Raw genomic sequence first — 18,742 nt, 5'->3', positions numbered from 1 at the left:
CATTATTCACCTGAGCTTCTTGATTATGCAGCTGTTCTATAAGAATGGTCAGCCCTTCCCTGCTCATCGTCCTGTGGGACTGCGAGTTCACATCTGTCATGTTGAGCTAGCAATGGATATTCCTGTGACCCAAGAAGTACTTCAGGAGCCCAGTTCCAATGTGGTGAAGGTAGCATTCACTGTACGTAAGGCTGGACGCTATGAGATCAGTGTAAAGCTTGGAGGCTTGAATGTGGCATACAGTCCTTATTATAAAGTCTTTCAGCCAGGTAAGTACTAGTTTAAGCAACTACAGGGCAAGCTAGAGATGGGAAAACAAATACAATACATTGTTACTACTTTTATCACTTAATATTTATATATCATCAGTATTAGTGTGAGTATTCTGGGTTGCATTCGATGTCCAAGGTTTGAGAAAAAGCATCAAGTTATTATTTTATTTATTAATTTATTAAAATTGATATTCTGCTCTAGATTATAAACTCTTTGATTTTTTAAATTTAGAATTTAAAACAATAATAAACTTTCTAAAGGGTGATTATGGCTTTTTAAGTGTCAAACCCTGGCCTGAAGCATAATTGAAACTGGTCCAGAGTTGTGCAGAAACCTCATGCTTGAATACCTTGACCAATGGTTGATGCAGTCCTTGGGATGCAAAAGGTCTCCTGTAAGAGTGGTCGCACAACTACTTCCTTTAATTGTTTAGAATCACCTGACATCGAAACCTTAGTCATATTCTGGACCCAACCCATTAGGCTTCTCCTAAGATGTTAAAGTAAAGATTGACAAGAACTGGTGGTTGGCTACACTGTCCTAGCACCTTCTCCATATCTTTGGTTTATCCAGAGAAATCTGAATAGTCTATTCTCTGGACCTATCCATTATGCTGTGAGCAAAATTAGTTTCAGATAATTGTCGATATCAGCAATTTCACCTAAAAAGTGCTTAGCAAATAAGTCACGTTGGGGTCCCAAGGATTGTTAATATTCCTTCCTGACCAAGTTGGAAAGATATTGAAGAATTTTTTTTTAAAAAAGGTTAACTGGATTGATTTTTCTATATATTTGATACTAAGTAGATATAGTATTGATAGAGAAACATTCCTTTCTTATCTACCATTATCAGCATAATGGAAGCTCTTAAAGGGCCCTCAGCTGAAAGCATTTTAATTTTTCATCACCTTTGTTTCATCTGGTAGCTTATCTATTTCATTGCTCTTAATTCCTGGGTAAACCATGGAGGAGAATTCATCGAGTGGGAGAGCTTGCTTGGGAGTATCATCTACCACTAAAGTTATCTCTTCAAGGATTTGTTTTTTGGTTCAAAGAATAGATCCAAACCAAGAATTCTTGGCATATTTAATGATGCAGTCCACTTATTAATTACCTTTTGCTGCACTATAATAAATAAATAAAAATAAAAAATTTATTTATATACCGCTTTTCTAAAAATCAAAGCGGTTAACAACATGTTCAAATACAGTCTAAAATCATCAAAATACAAAACATCGTATAAAACATCAGAACACCAACTACAGCAATAAAACCACATCTCGTGCCAGCTCAACAGTGCTGACGAGGGGGGGGAGCACATCGGGAGTCAGGAGTCAGGGGTATGCCTGCTCGAAGAGGTGTGTTTTTAACCCCTTCTTAAATTGGTTCAGTGAGGTGGCCGAGCGGAGCTCATCGGGAAGCGAGTTCCAGAGATTGGGGGCCGAGATAGAGAAGGCCCTCCTGGTGGTAGTAACTAATCTGACCTCCGGAACTCTTAATAATTGCTTCCCGGTTGATCTGAGTGTGCGGGGCGGATTATACGCAATACTTACAATTGCAACATCTTTGGATGTCTGTGTAATGGCCATAAGTTCTTAGCCGCCCTTGCTATGTGATCTGCTTTACAGTTCTGAACTGTCTGTTGCACACATTTCATTGTCCAATAGTGTTGATTTCTACTTTCCCCTCAAGGGTTTGATAGTTCAGAATTCATCTCACTTCCATGACATCTTATATCTCTAGTTATATATGTTCCTTGTAAGACTGCATGAAATTCAATTTATTTTTTTTACTTCCTTCAGGTATGGTAGTTCCCTCCAAAACCAAAATTGTTTGCCATTTCTCCACTCTGGTGCTGACATGTGGGCAGCCGCACACTCTGCAGATAGTTCCCAGAGATGAATATGATAATCCTACTAGTAACTCATTATCACTGGTAGATGAGCACAATTATAGCCTCTCAATCCATGAGGTAAGTGACATATATCCTTCTGTGTCTCATCTCTTATGTGACCAGAGCATATCAGTATATCCTAACACAGGTTCTTTTTGTCCAGCTTGGTCCCCAAGAAGAAGAGCCTTCTGATGTTTTGTTTGAAAAGTCTGTGTTGTCCAATCAACAAACTTGTCAAGTTTTTCTGAGACTCACCTTACTCTGTAGAGGATGTTTCCGTGCCTGCATCTCCTACCAAAACCAGCCTATTAGCAATGGAGAGTTTGATATAATTGTTCTAAGTGGTAAGTTTAAAATACAGTATCTTTACTTCTATTTCATTTCTTCCGCACAATTCTGTTACCAGCTGGAGACACTTAAAGTTTATTTATATTATTTATTTATGATATTTATACCTCGCCCTTCAGCCCTAAAGGCTCTCAAAAAGTTGCACCTGAGGAAGTAGGCTCAAGTGTACGAAAGCTCATGCTTCCAGCTTTTTTCTTTCAGTTAGTCTCAAAGTTGTTATAAGATACCTTTGCATACTGATTTTTCAAAATTACATGGCTTTTTCTTTTAAAGTTGCTTTGTGTTATGGATTACATCTCTCTTAACACTGTTGGTAAATAAAGGATAACTGCTATAATAATATTTTTATGGGAAATGGTATGAAAGTTGTCATTGGCATGACTAGTCTACACTAGGGTTGAGCAAACCCATAGGTCCACAAACTAGTTTGCCCCTCCTCAACCCATTATGGGTCACGCTATACTACCAAATGTTAGTATAATTTTAAGAGATAATTTAATAATGTAATGTTGTTGTTTTAGATTGTACGCTGCTTGGCAGGTTTTTATTCGTTTCCACCCCTTATTTTATTTGACTCTTATTATATACTGTGCAAACTTTACAGTGCTCTATAAATAAATGTTAACATCAACAACAACAATAAATGTTGGCTGTTAATGCTTAAAAGACCTTTAATACAAGCAGAGCATGTTTATTTTAGAAATTACACTCTCTCAGCTTCAGAGGATGGCAGTGGCAAATGCTTTCTGAAGAAGCTTGCCAAGAAAACCCCATGATAGGTCTTAGGGTCACCATAAGTTGGAAACAACTTGAAGGCACACAACATCAACAACAGGTAGATGAAGTATTCTGCATAATATGCTAAATCTATAAAGTTAAAATAAATTCCTCGAAAGTAGCTTTTATCAACACCATCTTCCCAGCCAAAGAGAGCTCTTATTTTATTTTATGATGTGTACTTTTATGATGTATAATTTTTACAGATCTGTGAACCGCTTTGATTGTTTCGGAAGAGCGGTATAGAAATAAAGTATTATTATTGTTGTTGTTGGCGGTTGCTTAAGCAGCTCTTGCCATCTGATGACATTATAAAGAATATTCAGATCTACTGCCTACATATTACCATTTTCTGTGTATTGTACAGTGGACCCTTGTTATACACTGGGGTTTGGTTCCAAGATCCCCCGTGGATAACAAAATCCATGGATGTTCAAGTCCCATTAAATATAATGACATAGCACAATGGTGTCCCTTATAAAAAATGAAAAATCAAGGTTTGAAATTTATACTTTTTTTGAACATTTTCAAACTGTGGATGCTGGAATCCGTGTATAAGAAGGGCCGACTGTATTTTTCCTCAGGTTCATGGAGGAGCCACACTCAAGGTATTTTGTTGTAGCATCTGGATAGTTGTCATTCTAATATTTTTACACAATTACTTTAGAAAACACCTGAAGAATTAAAGTGTGTGGGCAATGAGAACTGTTGCTTTTGACATATTATGAATTTTTGTTGAGGAACAATAATAAATCCTGAAGAAACAATCCATACAGAAGGTAGTTGAGAAAAAGATTCTAAACCCTGAATGGAGAGTGGCTTACTGTATTACCTAGAACAGTGCAATAAAGTTTTGGCAGTGTAAGACTTTATGTCTGTTTATCTTGTATTTTACAGAGAATGAGAAGAACATTGTAGAGCGAAACGTTTCCACCTCAGGGGTCAGTATCTACTTTGAGGCCTACCTTTACAATGCTAGTAGCTATGCCAACACACAGTGGCATCTTCCTCCTTTGCATTTGGGTTCCTCACAACGCCGACCTTCCACTGCTACTGAAGATGAGGATGAAGACTCTCCTTCTGACAGCCAGACCCCTGAGAAAGTGAAGAAACCAAAAAAAGTGTATTGTTACGTTTCACCCAAGGTAACAACAGCTTCTGATTTTGTCCTGCAAATGTTATTAGAACCATTTTTGCGATATTCCTGTTCTTGCTATTATGTATGACTGGTGTTATCAATAACTTTCAGAAGTTATTTCATTCTGTCTGTTAGCCTTCATCACTGTTGTGGATGAGTGTGTACTGTGCCATGAAGGACCATGAAATACTTCAAGAAAATATTGTCCTTCCTTGGTTCATTTCTATATTAACCAGTAATCTAAACTGTGGTTAAATTGTACAGGTTGCGTGTCCCTTACCCCAAATGCTTGGAACCAGAAGTGTTTTGCTTTTTGAATTTTTTTGGATATTGGAATATCTGTATTTGCATATACATAATGAGAAGTAATGAGGCTGGAGAGAGTCAAGATATGTGAAATGGTGGGAATCCAAGTGTAGTCCTTGGCATGAATCCACTCCTTTCGCCATTTCACAGATCCTCACTTCTCTCTCAAGATTTGCAAATACAGTAGAAGTATGTAGCTCAAAAAGTTTGGAATTTTTGAATGTTTTGAATATTTTAGATTTTGGAATTCTGGATAAGGGATACTCAACCTGTATAATTTATATTACTTTTGTTATGTTGATCCAAAAGAATGGACTCATTTGTTTTCAGGTTCTTTGAGATTACTGTGTTCATGAAGACATGGTTATTTATGCCTTCTGTTTTCTTTTAAGCAATTCTCAGTAAAGGAGTTCTACTTGAAGATCATTCCTTGGCGTCTCTTTACTTTTAGAGTATGCCCTGGCACCAAGGTGAGTTGAGGAAACTGGGTTGTGGGGAGTATGCTTTGTTTTTGTGTTGGTTGTTCTGAAAAAACTTGAAGAGGTTTATTCCATTTGCCAGCCTAAATCACAAATACTTGAAAGAATATTTCTTCATCACCATTTTAGAATTTCAGTCTTGCTTGGGAGTCTGTTGTGATCATCTCTTTACGTTGCACTCTGTTCTGATTACTCTGCTTCTTTCCTCTTGTAAAATTCTTGTCCACCCCCTAACAAGAGAAGTACTGAGGCATATTCTGTGGGAAGAGGAATTTTATGAAAGCATTGCTTCAGCTGAATGTTTGACAGTACCTTTCCTGCAAACTGAGTCTGAGCAGGTGGAGGGGGCAAGAGAATGTATGCAGAGGATGGTCTCACTACGTCTGCTGAGCTTTCTGGTGAATGATGGTTTCCCTCAACCCTTTCCTTCATCTCTTTGCTGCTAGTTTTCTTACCATGGGCCTGACCCTGTGCACAAGTTGCTGACACTGGTGGTGGATGATGGGATCCAGCCTCCTGTGGAGCTCAGCTGCAAGGAGAGGAACATATTGGCGGCCACTTTCATACGCTCTCTGCATAAAAATATAGGTAAAAAAGAGTCAGGGGCATGAAGTTCTGTTGCTCAGTGTCTGATGTAGGGTTGGGCAAAGTGCGACTGTATTGTGGCCCTTGATGCCTCCACACTGCCTGGAACACACCTTTTTGGCCATAGTAGAGGGTGAATTGTGTCCCTTGGAAATATAGAGGACTACCAATTCATCTTTTAAATAGGTTGCAAAGTCTCCCTGCACTGTTTGACATTTAAAAAATGTTTCTTGTTGAGACCCAGAAGTGGTCCCCTGCCACTTTCTGGTTTTTTGTTTTATTTTTTGACAATCTGTGTGGACACGTTACCCTCCCCCTCCCCCCCGCTGGGAAGGTCCCAGGGTCATAAATTAGGCTTCAGGACCTGTTGCAATCAACTGCCTGAGGCCTAATGTAACCTAACTTGCATGCAATAATACATAGGGCTGCTGATCATGTTATAACTTCTGTGGTATGGTCTGCAAGCATTTTCATCAAAGGTTGCATGATTCCTGGGTTTTCTATGCTGCCTAAAGCAGTCTTTGCCTAAAAATATAGAATAAGAGTCACCTTTATTTGTAAGCAATCACACACCTTTCCCCAGATTCTGATAAGTTTTATTTCAGTGATTTCTTTCTGATATTTCTTTGAAGAAATTTACGCAGTTAGAAAGGGAAGGTTGATGAATGTGGGAAGGGGGGACTTATTCATCTCCAATCTTTTTTTAAAAAATCTGTTCTGTGCTGCTACAGTGGAGAAGGTAAATAATGCTTTTAAAGATTGAGTGTGAAATGGAGTGGGGGTGTCAGACTAGGTGGAGAGATACAGAGAAAAGAGAAAAATAGTAGGCACAGGGAAACAAGGTACAAGGAAGTCATTCTGATATAGTAGCTTGAGTGTTGGAGTAGGACACCAGGGTCCACAACACACTGGGTGACTTTAAGCAAGTTACAATCTGTCAGCCTTAGAGGAAGTCAGTGGCAAACCTCCTCTGAATAAATCTTGCCAATAAAACATTATGATAGAGCTGTTATCAATTTGGAGTCAACTTGAAGACAGAAAACAACAATAACAACAGCAAGGAAGTGATAGTTGGTGAAATTTTTATTTGTGCACACATTCCATCAGAAATAGTAGTATATTTAGGTATTTTTTAAAATTATGATTTACAGTATCCTCCTTTGGTTCCTTATGTTTTTATACTGAGATTATTAATCCTTTTGAGATTATAATACATCTGAATTTTTTTTGTTGAATTACCATGATCCAGATCATAGAATCGTAGAGTTGGAAGAGACCACAAGGGCCATCCAGTCCAACCCCCTACCATGCAGGAAATCTAAATCAAAGCATCCCAGACAGATGGCCATCCAGCCTCTGTTTGAAGACCTCTAAGGAAGGAGACTCCACTACACTCCGAGGGAGTTTGTTCCACTGTCGAACAGCCCTTACTGTCAGGAAGTTCCTCCTAATGTTGAGGCGGAATCTCTTTTCCTGCAGCTTAGATCCATTGTTCCTGGTCCTGTTCTCTGGAGCAGCAGAAAACAAGCTTGCTCCCTCCTCAATGTGACACCCCATCAAATATTTAAACAGGGCTATCATATCACCTCTTAACCTTCTTTTTTTTCCAGGCTAAACATCCCCAGCTCCCTAAGGCATTCCTCATAGGGCATGGTTTCCAGACCCTTCACCATTTTAGTCGTCTCCTTTGGATGCTGTTCTTGAACCTGTGTGATGGCTTGTCTCTGGTGTCTTGGTATCTAGCATTTTTGATACCCATTGCAAAAAACAAACAAATAAATAAAAATAAAAAAGTTGAGGATACCATTGATGCTTGAGTTGTTTCAGAAATGAGAGATGACCATGGACTTGTTGGTTTTAGGAGGCTCAGAGACTTTTCAAGACAAAGTCAACTTCTTCCATAGGGAATTGCGTCAGGTGCACATGAAGAGACCTCACTCCAAAGTTACTTTGAAAGTCAGCCGTCACAACCTTTTGGAATCAGTGAGTATTTCTTTTACAGAACTGGATAGTGTATGCCTTTTTAAGAGCAGTACAACTCAGAGTGGTGAGCTGGTCATGGTCCCCAATGAGTTTCCAGGAAGGAAAGCAATTAATGGTAACCAGTGGGCACAAATGTGGTACCACTTCATGTCAATTGGGGAGTGGGGAATCGCTCATATCAGGTAGATTGGAAAGCACTAATTTAGGGGATTGTGCAGACCAGGGATGAGTAATTTCAGAGGGCCACATTGCCCTCCCCTGGATTCACTAGGGGCCACATACACGATATGCAGAAAAGTTTTCCTTTTTTTGGTTTCTTCACAAGAAAGTTTGTGCTTCCAGTGCCCTTTATTTAAAAGCAGGGTAACATTTAAAATGGCTTTCATTAAGATGAAGTGCCATAAGTCTGTTGCTTGTTTTGCAGAAGGTGGGAAAACTTAAACTGGCTGCAAAACCAGACAAAGGACTACACATGGGCAAAGGAGAGAAGGGGCCAAGGTGGTTCTTATTTGTATGTATTAAAGTCATGTATTTGCATATACATAGGGTCATGAAAATGTAGATCAAGCAAGTAGCTTGTATTAAATACTGCGCACCCGCTCCAAACGCGGCTTCCGGTTTACGCGGAAGCTGCACTGTAATACACTCTATGGCGCACGTGGCCATCACATGCATGAGCCCCATTCACTATAATGAGGCTCGAGCATAGGTGGAATTTGCCTTACGCAGGGGGGTCCGGAACGGATCCCCCGCAGAAAGCAAGGTTCCACTGTATTAGTCCTTTCTAAGATGACTAAGGGGAAGTTGATCTGTGTTATAGGAGGCCTGTTTGATTACTCACAGAAGTCAGCAAGAAAGTCCCATTGTTTGATTCCCTCATTAGCTACTTACGCAGAAAAACCAAAGTAATTCATATCAGAGACTTGTTACCTGTTCGTACAAAATAAATTCTTAGTCTCTTGGCTGCAAAAATAAATTTACACTGCATTTTCTTTATATACATAGTCCCTGAAAGCAACACGCAACTTTTCTGTTTCTGACTGGAGCAAAAACTTTGAAGTGATTTTCCAGGATGAAGAAGGTAAGTTACCTTTTTACTGTGTTTGTGCATAACAGAGACAAGTAAGAAGTCTGTTTGGCTTTATTCTGTACTGTTAATGACCAAAACTTAATAAAACTTACATAGTATTTTGCAAGCTATGGTAAATTTATTCTCCAGTATATTAACCCACCTCATTTATGTAAATATCTCATCACAGGTTAAAATAATAAATTGAGGATGTAGCAAAGCTAAGGCAGTTATCCAGGTCTCATTGAATACAGTTAAATTGCTTGACATTCTTTTGTTGTATTGTCTAAGTATAGAAAATATAGAAAACAGGTCTATTTCTTCTTAAATGTAAAGGTCAGATTACATGTCTACAGTATATAGATACCATACTTATTTTCTTTTTTGTTTTTGCAAGATCTGATTGGTCTTGGATTTGTTCTGTCTTTTAGCCTTGGATTGGGGAGGTCCTCGCAGAGAGTGGTTTGAATTGATCTGTAAAGTTCTGTTTGATACTACCAATCAACTTTTTACCCGCTTCAGTGACAACAACCAAGCTTTGGTGGGTATCTTTCTCCAGTAATTGGTGAAAATGAGAGACAGTGTATCTATTCATGTCTTCAGTTTAGAGGCTTATGATCAAATATTCATGTCCCTTTCTCAGCTTTTTCAAGTTTATTCTGTTTGGCAGGGTTATGAGTATGTGAATGAAGGCGGTAGCTAGTGTGAACTTATACTAAGAAATGATGGTGAAAATAAAAAGAAATACTGGTGTTAAAGGAGGACAGTACAGTGGTACCTCGGGTTACGAAATTAATTCGTTCCGCGGCTAATTTCGTAACCCGAAAAACCTTCGTAAGCCGAATTGCCATAGGCGCTAATGGAAAAAATAGCTCTCTGCTGCCCTCCGGTGGCGGCCTTTCCATTTAAAACAGCGCCGGGGTTTTTTCGTAACCCGAAAAAACCTTCGTAAGCCGAAACAATAAATCCCTATGGGATTTTTTCGTATCCCGAAAAATTCGTAAGCTGGGTAATTCGTATCCCGGGGTACCACTGTATAAGTTGTTTGTTGACTGCTTTAACTAAGTCCTATTAGATATCCATAATTACCTAATGTATAGAGAAGGAAACAAAAGAGTATCATGTCATCCTGGCTGATGGAGATCAACAATTGGAGTGGCAGGTATTCTTTGGATGTAGGGTTTTCTCAGGGGGAGGGGGTTGCTGTTTCTATAGATGGTTCCTGTATCTATGGAGGAAATCCTACACCAGTAGGTCTGGGAGCCACATTTCTACCCCAAAACCCCTCTGGGTTATATGGACTGCCAAAAATGCCAGACCACAAACAACTGCACAAAGTCCACTTTTAGTTTGAAAAACAAGTATTTTGAGGTTAAACAGTGCAGGGAAGACTTGCAAGCAATTTAAAAGGTGAATTGCAGCTCCTGGAGGTTTCCAAGATAGATAATACACTCTTTTTTGTGTCAGAATAGCATAGTCTAGAGGGACTTTGCCCTTCACACATATAAGGGTCCCTTTGTGATGGAAACCAGCCACATATTTGCTGAGGGTTTATTATTTCATGTCAAATTGATGTCACAGAGTTGTCTTCATGTGATTAAATTCTATACTATTGCTAATGGGTTCAGAGCAGAAGGTGATTCCTTCAGGGAGCATCCACGTTGCAGAAATAATCCAGTTTGATATCACTTTAACTGCGAATGCTCAATGCTGTGGAATTCTGGGCATTGTAGTTTTGTGAGACATTTAGCCTTCTCTGTCAGAGAACTCTGGCGCCACAGCAAACTATAGTTCCCAGAATTCTATAGCACTGAGCCATGCCAGTCAAAGTGGTGTCAGTCTGGATTATTTTTGTAGTGTGGATACAGCTTTAGTCAGAAAGATATCTGCATTTACAATCAGACCAGAAATGATAGGCGAAATCCTTTGTCCACAATATACAAGAAAAAAATGAATAGAATATCTCTAGTTGGACTTGCTTTGATTATTGTGGGCATTACTATGGTAATTGTGGGCTCCCTTGTTTGTAGGTGCACCCCAATCCCAACAGGCCTTCATATCTGCGGCTGAAAGTGTATGAATTTGCAGGGCGCTTGGTTGGAAAGTGTCTCTATGAGTCATCTTTGGGAGGAGCTTACAAACAGCTGGTGAGAGCTCGTTTCACCAGATCTTTCTTGGCTCAGATCATAGGACTGCGGATGCATTATAAGGTAGTGTTTCTTTGAACAATGAATTATGCTTCAAAATATTCGGTAGACTCAAATCTGGTTTCACAGTACATACTAAATTTATTTTCTTTCCTTCATCTCTTTCATGGTTTTCCCCCACAGTATTTTGAGACGGATGACCCCGAGTTCTATAAATCTAAAGTTTGTTTCATCCTAAATAATGATGTGAGCGAGATGGAGTTGGTTTTTGCTGAGGAAAAGTACAGCAAATCGGGACAATTGGAGAAGGTAAGACATTAGTTGAGATATTACAATGTCAGTTTCTTTTGTTCCCAATGATGAAAAGAGCAGTGTGTCACTAGAAAGTAAAGTAAAAGGTATTAAGTTGGTGTGGGCAGCTTGGGGTCTTCCTAATATTTATTTATTTTAATATCCAACCTTTCATATGGCTTGGGACTCAAGGCAGCTGTACGGCTAACAGCTCTAGCCAATGGCGTGGAATCACTGTAGTTAGAGCCCAGAAACTGGCAAAACCACTTCGAAGTATTCCTTGCCTAAGAAAACGCTATAAAATTTATGGCAGCACCATAACTTGATGGGCACTTTGAACATGCACATGCAAACATGTACACATACTCGTGGAAAGCCACACATTGTCCATCTCGCATGTAAAGGATTTCTTCCTGTGTAGATTGATGAAATAGATGTAACTTTTCACCGGCACATGAAAATTTTGTCATGTTTTGTTTTTAGGTGGTTGAACTAGTAACTGGTGGTGCTCAAATGCCAGTCACAAATGAGAATAAAATTTTCTACCTGAATCTGCTTGCACAGTACAGGCTAGCCAATCAGGTTAGAGAGGAAGTGGATCACTTTTTAAAAGGTAATCGGATGAATGTGGTCCTTTGTGCTTTTGTTTTGTTTGAAGATTTTCAAAATGACTAACTTAATTGAACAAACAAACCCGGAATTATTGCGAGATGCTTTATTAATGTCCTTCCATGGTTCATGTGAATCTTTCTTCCTCCTCTTCTTCCAGGTCTCAATGAGCTAGTTCCTGAAAACCTCCTAGCTATTTTTGATGAAAATGAACTTGAGGTGAGATTATGTACTGTTGTCCTTTAGGCCAGTGTTACTGAGCATGTAGCTCATGGACCAGTGCTGGTCCTTGAGCCATTAGCTGTCAAGAAGCAACAGTAGCCATTGGGCACAAGTATGATGCATGCCCCTGGCATATTGATACAAAGTAAATTGTGACTCCATCACATCCTAGTTTGATGTGAACTGCTTTAGACTGCTGTAATTTTGCAGTTGGATGTGAAATACTGAAGTGAGAGATGTTGGGAGCCCCCATTCATGAGTGTTTACTTAGCCAAACCAGCTTTCATGAGGCCACCCAATTAAACTAGGGGAAACTGTTCTGCTCACAACAACAAGTAATAATGGCTCACCTGGGCTCAGAAGACATGCCTACTGAACAATTTAGGGTGCCTTCACAATGCAGACTCTCTGCTTTTCCCTTCCTCCTCCATAATAAAGAAGAAACTGTAGCAGTTCTGGACCAACGGACACATAGACTCTTTCCTAACTCCAATTAACTGTGAAATCACATCCTAAACAGCACTGCTGCACCAGATTACTTGTCCATTGCCTCTGTCTCCTTTCTGTGCTATACAGATAATGGCACAGTGTAACACCAACTGTCCTTTTGTCATTTCCAGGGAACCTGGTTGGAAACTCTCGAGCCTATAATACATCATGCTTATGATGCTTAAAATGAAGTGGTGAGGGAGAAGCTACAACCCTAGGGTATATGCCACCTTAGAGATACAACATTTTAGGTTACTACCCATCCTAGCCAGTGATCTATATTTTTTTAAAAATGTTTATATATACCAAATTCTAAGGAGGACCTTCAAAGCCAATGTAGAACATCCTGTTCGTTTGGGAAGTATCTGGGTCCAAGATACATATGCACATCTGTGCCTTCTAAGAAGCATTTTGGCTGAAAAACTGAATAGTTCTGTAGTGTTTTATCCAAAAATGATGGTTAGTTGCTGTATTTTGTATATCCAGTTGGGACTCTGGTAGGTGTATTATTATTATTATTATTAACCTTTATTTATAAAGCGCTGTAAGTTTACACAGCGCTGTACATCAATTTTTTAGTCAGACGGTTCCCTGCCCTCAGGCTTACAATCTAAGAAGACAAAAGTACTTGGACTTCTGTCACCAAATTCAGCATATGGGATAATCAGTAGAAGTGCCATACATTTTGAAATGACCATGTTGTTCTGAAGAACAAAAAATCTGCCTCCAGTCACTTTAGTCTGAAATAAATACTGTTTCTCCCTTTCCTTAGTATTATCTCTACAATAGGGGAGTGTTATCTTTCTTTGCACCTTTTGTCAAGGTGTATATAGATATAAATGAGACCTACAGCAAAATTTAATCATTAAAATGTGTGTCTCCTTGGAAAGATTCTCTGCAAATGTTGTTTTTCTGAGCATACTCATACCCCGTCCCCCCAAGTGTTTGTTCTGTATTGGCTGGAATCCTTTTTCAATTCAGCATCTGAGCATGTTAGAAGGAGTGATGTCCTTAGTGTTAAATTCTGAGCATTTAAAGTTCTAGAGCTGACTATATTAACTAATTGGGGGAAACAGCTTAAAACACTTTTTGAGTGAAATATTTTCCTTTTTTTCAGCTGCTGATGTGTGGTACTGGAGATATCAGTGTCTGTGATTTCAAAGCACATGCTGTAGTAGTGGGTGGTTCTTGGCACTTCCGAGAAAAGGTACATAGTATGACTTTCCTCCTCTTCAATAATAGATTGGCTGTCTTTTTAAACAGTGAAGGTTGAGAAAGGAGTGGTGTAAGGGAAATACAAAGCTTGGGTAGTAAACTTTCAAATCAAATCTGTATCAGTGAACATTCTGTAAATCTCATGATAATTTTTATTGCTGTGGTTTTTACAACACCAGGAATGTTCTTTGTACATGTGCACTTTGTCTTTTCTTAAAAATATTATTTGGGCCAGATGTATGTTACTTTAATAACAAACCAAATCTATAGTTTTATTACTTAACATTTTGTTGTTGCTATTGTTAAAAACATAGAAAAAGAAATCTTATGAGATTTTTAGGATTAGGCAACATTTTAGGAAGTGGACTTGGAGAGAGGTAACAGTTCACTTCAGGAGATGTGAATGACATGATTAATCCGTTCTCTGGTCTGACCTCAAAATTGACATCTCTGTACAGCTTGTTTTGTGAGAACTTTTTAGCTGTATTTCTCTCTATAATTTTCCATTTTCCTTAGTTCCCTGACTTGTTACTCCATTGTGCAGGTAATGCGGTGGTTTTGGACAGTGGTCTCCAGTTTCACACAGGAGGAGCTGGCAAGGCTGTTGCAGTTCACCACTGGCTCTTCTCAGCTGCCTCCTGGAGGATTTGCTGCACTCTGTCCATCTTTCCAGATCATTGCAGCTCCAACGCACAGTACACTGCCAACAGCCCATACTTGGTGAGTACTTGTTGGGTGCTCTTGCAGGAGTATCTTAGTCATCTGGCATGAGCTTGTAATGGAGCAAGCAGTTGGTTTTGCACTTACTTGGTCGTGCATGAGGGAAAATTATGGTGTCATTTACATGGGGATCTTCCTCGTTTTCCTCACCACTTAGCTATACCTAAGGCTCCTCATAGTTGCAGTTCAGCAACATCTGGAGGAGTGCACAGCTTTTTCATCTGTTTTAGTGAAATTGAATTGTCAATTTCTTTTTGAAGGCAATTTTAAAGGCCATTTAGCTCCTCGAGGAAAACATGTGATGATCAAACTTCATGGCTGATATCCTGTTAGTTAGATATGCAGGCATAATTTCACCTTATTCTTGCAATTATTTTGATCATTGAGGAGGTTGGTATTCCTTTCCCTCCTCTGCAAAGCAACAATTCCCTCATGATTCTCTGTGATAGCTGCCACCAGTGGCCATTCTGTTGCCGGTGGATGATGGAGGAGTTTGAAGAGCAGTCTGGCTGTGTTTCCATAGCCAAACACAGGCTGACATACTCTACTGAGACCTCTGGAGGATGCAGTGGATCCTGGTGGAAAATCTCATTGATTGCATTTGGCTGTGGGAGAATAGCCAGATGCCCCCAGCTTTCCACCAACAATGAAGTAGTGGCTATCACAATGGCACAATGAGTTTTGAGACTGTTGTCAGGGAAGACATAACTGAGTTCTGCATGTGGAATTGTTATACTACACAGGACTATTTATTTTATTTAGATGTAAAATCTTGGCCCATAAGTGTCACCAGTGAGGCAGATATTTTTTCTCTTGTCTAGAAAATATTGAAAGCATTATGTATCAATGTTTCATATTATATCTTAGTTTGTTCTTTCTTTCAGTTTTAACCAGCTGTGCCTCCCAACATATGATTCTTATGAAGAGGTGCACAAGATGCTGCAGTTGGCCATCAGTGAGGGCTGTGAGGGATTTGGTATGCTCTGACTCCCCCAGGAGGAGTCCATTTAGCTTTCTGAGCTCTTCAGGGTAAGGTCCATCCGGATGTCCCTGCTCCAGTCTCATGCAACTCTGGGAGCAAAAGAGGATGAAGAAGAAACACCATGCAAACAGAAATGTCAAACTGCAGTGTCACATAGATGCCTCCCTGTGTCTGAAGCCTATTATTAGGAGCACCTCTTGCCCCTTTCCCTTCATAGTATGGTACATGAAATGGGGTTTATCTTTTGGAGTGATATGGTACTTGCATTTCATAGGGCATAATATGCCTGGTTTTCTGAATGAAGGAAGCTCATAAGCAAATGTTAATATTTTGATACAGGAGAAGATCTGTAATTTATAGTATTCTGGTTGTTTTGGGGATGAGTAGACCAGTATGGAGCTCTAAATTCCCCTATTTTGGGAAGCCTTAATACCTTTCCATGCCTTGGCCCAGGTTTTCACATAAATAATGCTCTTGAATTTTGCAGGAGTATATTATTCTCCCCATCCCACCCCACTTCCTTTTGGTACCTTGTCCTTTAGGGCTTTTTACTTCTCCCAGCTACCTTGCCTTGGGTGCTGCCCACTAGTTGCTCTTGCTGGGAAAGGCAGGCAGGCAGGTGGCATTTCATTTCTGGAGCACAAGTGCTAACCCCACCAGTGGCATCATTCTACCTCCACTAGGAGCTGGCAACAGGATGTATTTCTGTAGTGGCAGTGGCTTCCACTGGCCTATGCCACTGAACTGGAAGAGGAGTTTCTTCTCCAAATAGCTGTTTCTGACAGTACTCATCCTCAGAGAGGATGGATAATACACATTAAAGTTTCATGAATACCCTAGTACTGATTTTTTTGGATACTTGAAAGCAGAGGTGGTAGGCCAAAAGGCAACTGATATTGTGTGCATCAAGTGTATGTTTGTATACTAATACAAGGAGGTGGTGAATATTGAGTACAGCCCAATACCTTGGTCTCTCTCCCATTCCACAGGGTCTGGTATCTACCTCTACCATATGGCAGCAGCAGTATTATTTCTGTAGTTTGAGGCAGAGAAATGTTAAATAATTTTTTTTGGTACTTGTGCCCTCCTTATTTCCAGTTATCTTGCATTCTGTGTCCTGAGCATTCCATGACATGAGGGGATTAAATTAGAGCTGTTGTTACTTTCCCATGAAGAAATGGGTCCCCAGAGCAGTACAGTGCTCTGTTTACTTTTCATATTAAGAAAGCAACAGTGTGAGCTGCCATGTATAATAAATAGATGAACATCTCTTGATTCCATCCTTTTCACCTCTCCTGTTTCTTTTGCAATAAAGGAATGGGAATTCAGGGATTCCAGCTGGTAATCATTTCATCATCAAAGCCAAAATCTGTTTGGATGGTGAACTGACTATTTTGTCAGCATCTAAAATGTGTGTCTCCTGATCAAGAGATAGAAGTTGTTGGTGAAAGAGTGAGAGGAGCCTACATTATGACTGTCTGGATTAATGGTGTTCCACTCTCCTGCCCCCAATTAGAATCTTAGTTGGATAGCTCGTAAAAACAAACCTTCAAAAATTTCAATTCAAGATTGTACAAACTCTTCCAGTTCAATCATTTGGCTATAGCTTGAGGTTATAGATTTATTGAGAAGACAACTGGTTATGTCTTACACTTTTTAATGATAGTTCTGTGCTTTTCCAACTTAAGCTGAATCACTTGCAATTAGAAAATAAGACAGTTTGCAAATCTGCATGAATAGAACACTTTAACTTGACATTTCCTTTACCTGACTACATATCACATTTGTACAGAACTTAAAGCCATTGTTTTGCCAAAAATGTTTAAACTCTGAGTATTGGAACAATTCAGGGATCCCTTCCATTTGGGGCATTTTTAGAGACCACCACTGTATTTACCTTCATAGCAAATATTTTGTTTCTCCTCAAGCAGTTACTCTCTTTAAAAAAAAAGCTTATATGTGCCATCTTATTGCACTAAGGATGGCTTCTACAAGCAGTGTGATTCAGGCTCCTGAATGCCTTTTGTCACTACCCACTGCTCTCTGCAGGGACCAAAAGGAGATTATGCTGCGCAGCTCAGCCAGGGAATTGTTGGGGGTTGTTGCTTGGTGCTGATCCAGTCCTTGTCTTGTTCCCTGGCCTACTGAAGGTTTTTTCCAGCCATGGCTCAAGGTTGGTTTTGCTACATCTTCCTCAGGAATCTTCTCCTTTCTTCTCTAAAGCTTAGCTGTTTTTATATTGAGAAATGAGTGGCTGGACATTCAGCAGACATCCTCTGCTTGAAACCACTCTCCTAATAATATGTATTTGGCACTTCTTGCCTCTCTGCAGATGCCAAGGATTTTCTTTTTACACAAGCACAGTCAAAGCAGTGGTGGGTGCTGCTAGTTCTTAGCTATTCATACACTTGTGTGTATGCTCCTTTTCACCCCCATTGGTAGCTGGGTCCATTCTTCCCAGTGCTTTATAATCTCAATTATTTTCCTAACTTTCACTTACTGTTCATTCCTAATGTTGTATGTCACCCTGATTCCCAAGTGTGGGCCATGGTATAGACTGTGTTCTAGCCATCTATAGTGTGTGTGTGTATATTATGAAGAGGTTTCTCCCATTCATTGGCCCCTACTTGTTCCATCTAATACTAAATGCATCAGTTTCAAAGACAGAGGTTAAGCCCATGGTGTAGTTCCATGTACATCTTTGTCATCTGGAGCTGCTCTGGATACCACAGAACTTGGCCTGCATCTGAGAACTACTTTGCATGCTTTAGAAACCAAGATCCATTATTTTAGCTTGGCTAGAGCCTATTTCTAGCTAGCCAGATCTAGACAGGATTCAGCAAGAATTATGTAAGCCTCTACTAGATGACTGTGTAAATAGTTTGTATAATAAATAAAATTTACAGTATGTTGTGTGTATGTTATTTCCCATACAGAGATTATTAAACACTTGGAATACTACCACATTTTGATATTTCAAGTTTTCCGTGGTGTCCTTTACAAGATATTATTACAGCACCCTGGGACCACTTTAAGTGCCATGACTGCATTCTACAGGATCATGGGATTTGTAGATTTGTATTTTGAATTCTCTAGCAGATAAGTGTCTCACCAAAACTGCGCCAAAAATTCCTGGGGAATTCCATTATAATACAGGGCCTGACAGTTGAACTTAATTGGTAAAATTAGTATTCAACAAAAAGCTTGTAAGGTTAT

General features: G+C 39.5%; 1 protein-coding gene across 5 annotated transcripts in view; it reads left to right on the top strand.

Annotated features, from left to right (window-relative positions):
* The window catches only part of AREL1 (apoptosis resistant E3 ubiquitin protein ligase 1), a 35,173-nt gene extending 16,734 nt beyond the window's left edge, over nt 1–18,439 (top strand). For all 5 annotated transcript variants that reach the window (XM_042463012.1, XM_042463037.1, XM_042463021.1 and 2 more), the window contains 16 exons: nt 32–269; nt 2,075–2,244; nt 2,330–2,510; nt 4,189–4,436; nt 5,128–5,205; nt 5,661–5,802; nt 7,661–7,782; nt 8,788–8,863; nt 9,283–9,392; nt 10,882–11,061; nt 11,182–11,307; nt 11,773–11,902; nt 12,059–12,117; nt 13,727–13,816; nt 14,369–14,544; nt 15,429–18,439. In XM_042463012.1, coding sequence (XP_042318946.1) covers nt 32–269; nt 2,075–2,244; nt 2,330–2,510; nt 4,189–4,436; nt 5,128–5,205; nt 5,661–5,802; nt 7,661–7,782; nt 8,788–8,863; nt 9,283–9,392; nt 10,882–11,061; nt 11,182–11,307; nt 11,773–11,902; nt 12,059–12,117; nt 13,727–13,816; nt 14,369–14,544; nt 15,429–15,531 — 2,229 coding nt within the window. In that variant the 3' untranslated portion in view covers nt 15,532–18,439. The remainder of the gene's footprint in view (nt 1–31; nt 270–2,074; nt 2,245–2,329; nt 2,511–4,188; nt 4,437–5,127; nt 5,206–5,660; nt 5,803–7,660; nt 7,783–8,787; nt 8,864–9,282; nt 9,393–10,881; nt 11,062–11,181; nt 11,308–11,772; nt 11,903–12,058; nt 12,118–13,726; nt 13,817–14,368; nt 14,545–15,428) is intronic.
* Nucleotides 18,440–18,742: the final 303 nt, after the last annotated feature.

The sequence above is a fragment of the Sceloporus undulatus genome, chromosome 1 (genome assembly GCF_019175285.1).
Source record: "Sceloporus undulatus isolate JIND9_A2432 ecotype Alabama chromosome 1, SceUnd_v1.1, whole genome shotgun sequence".
NCBI classification, from domain to species: domain Eukaryota; kingdom Metazoa; phylum Chordata; class Lepidosauria; order Squamata; family Phrynosomatidae; genus Sceloporus; species Sceloporus undulatus.
Note: the sequence above shows the minus strand (reverse complement) of the source record. Positions and strands in the feature narration are given on the sequence as shown.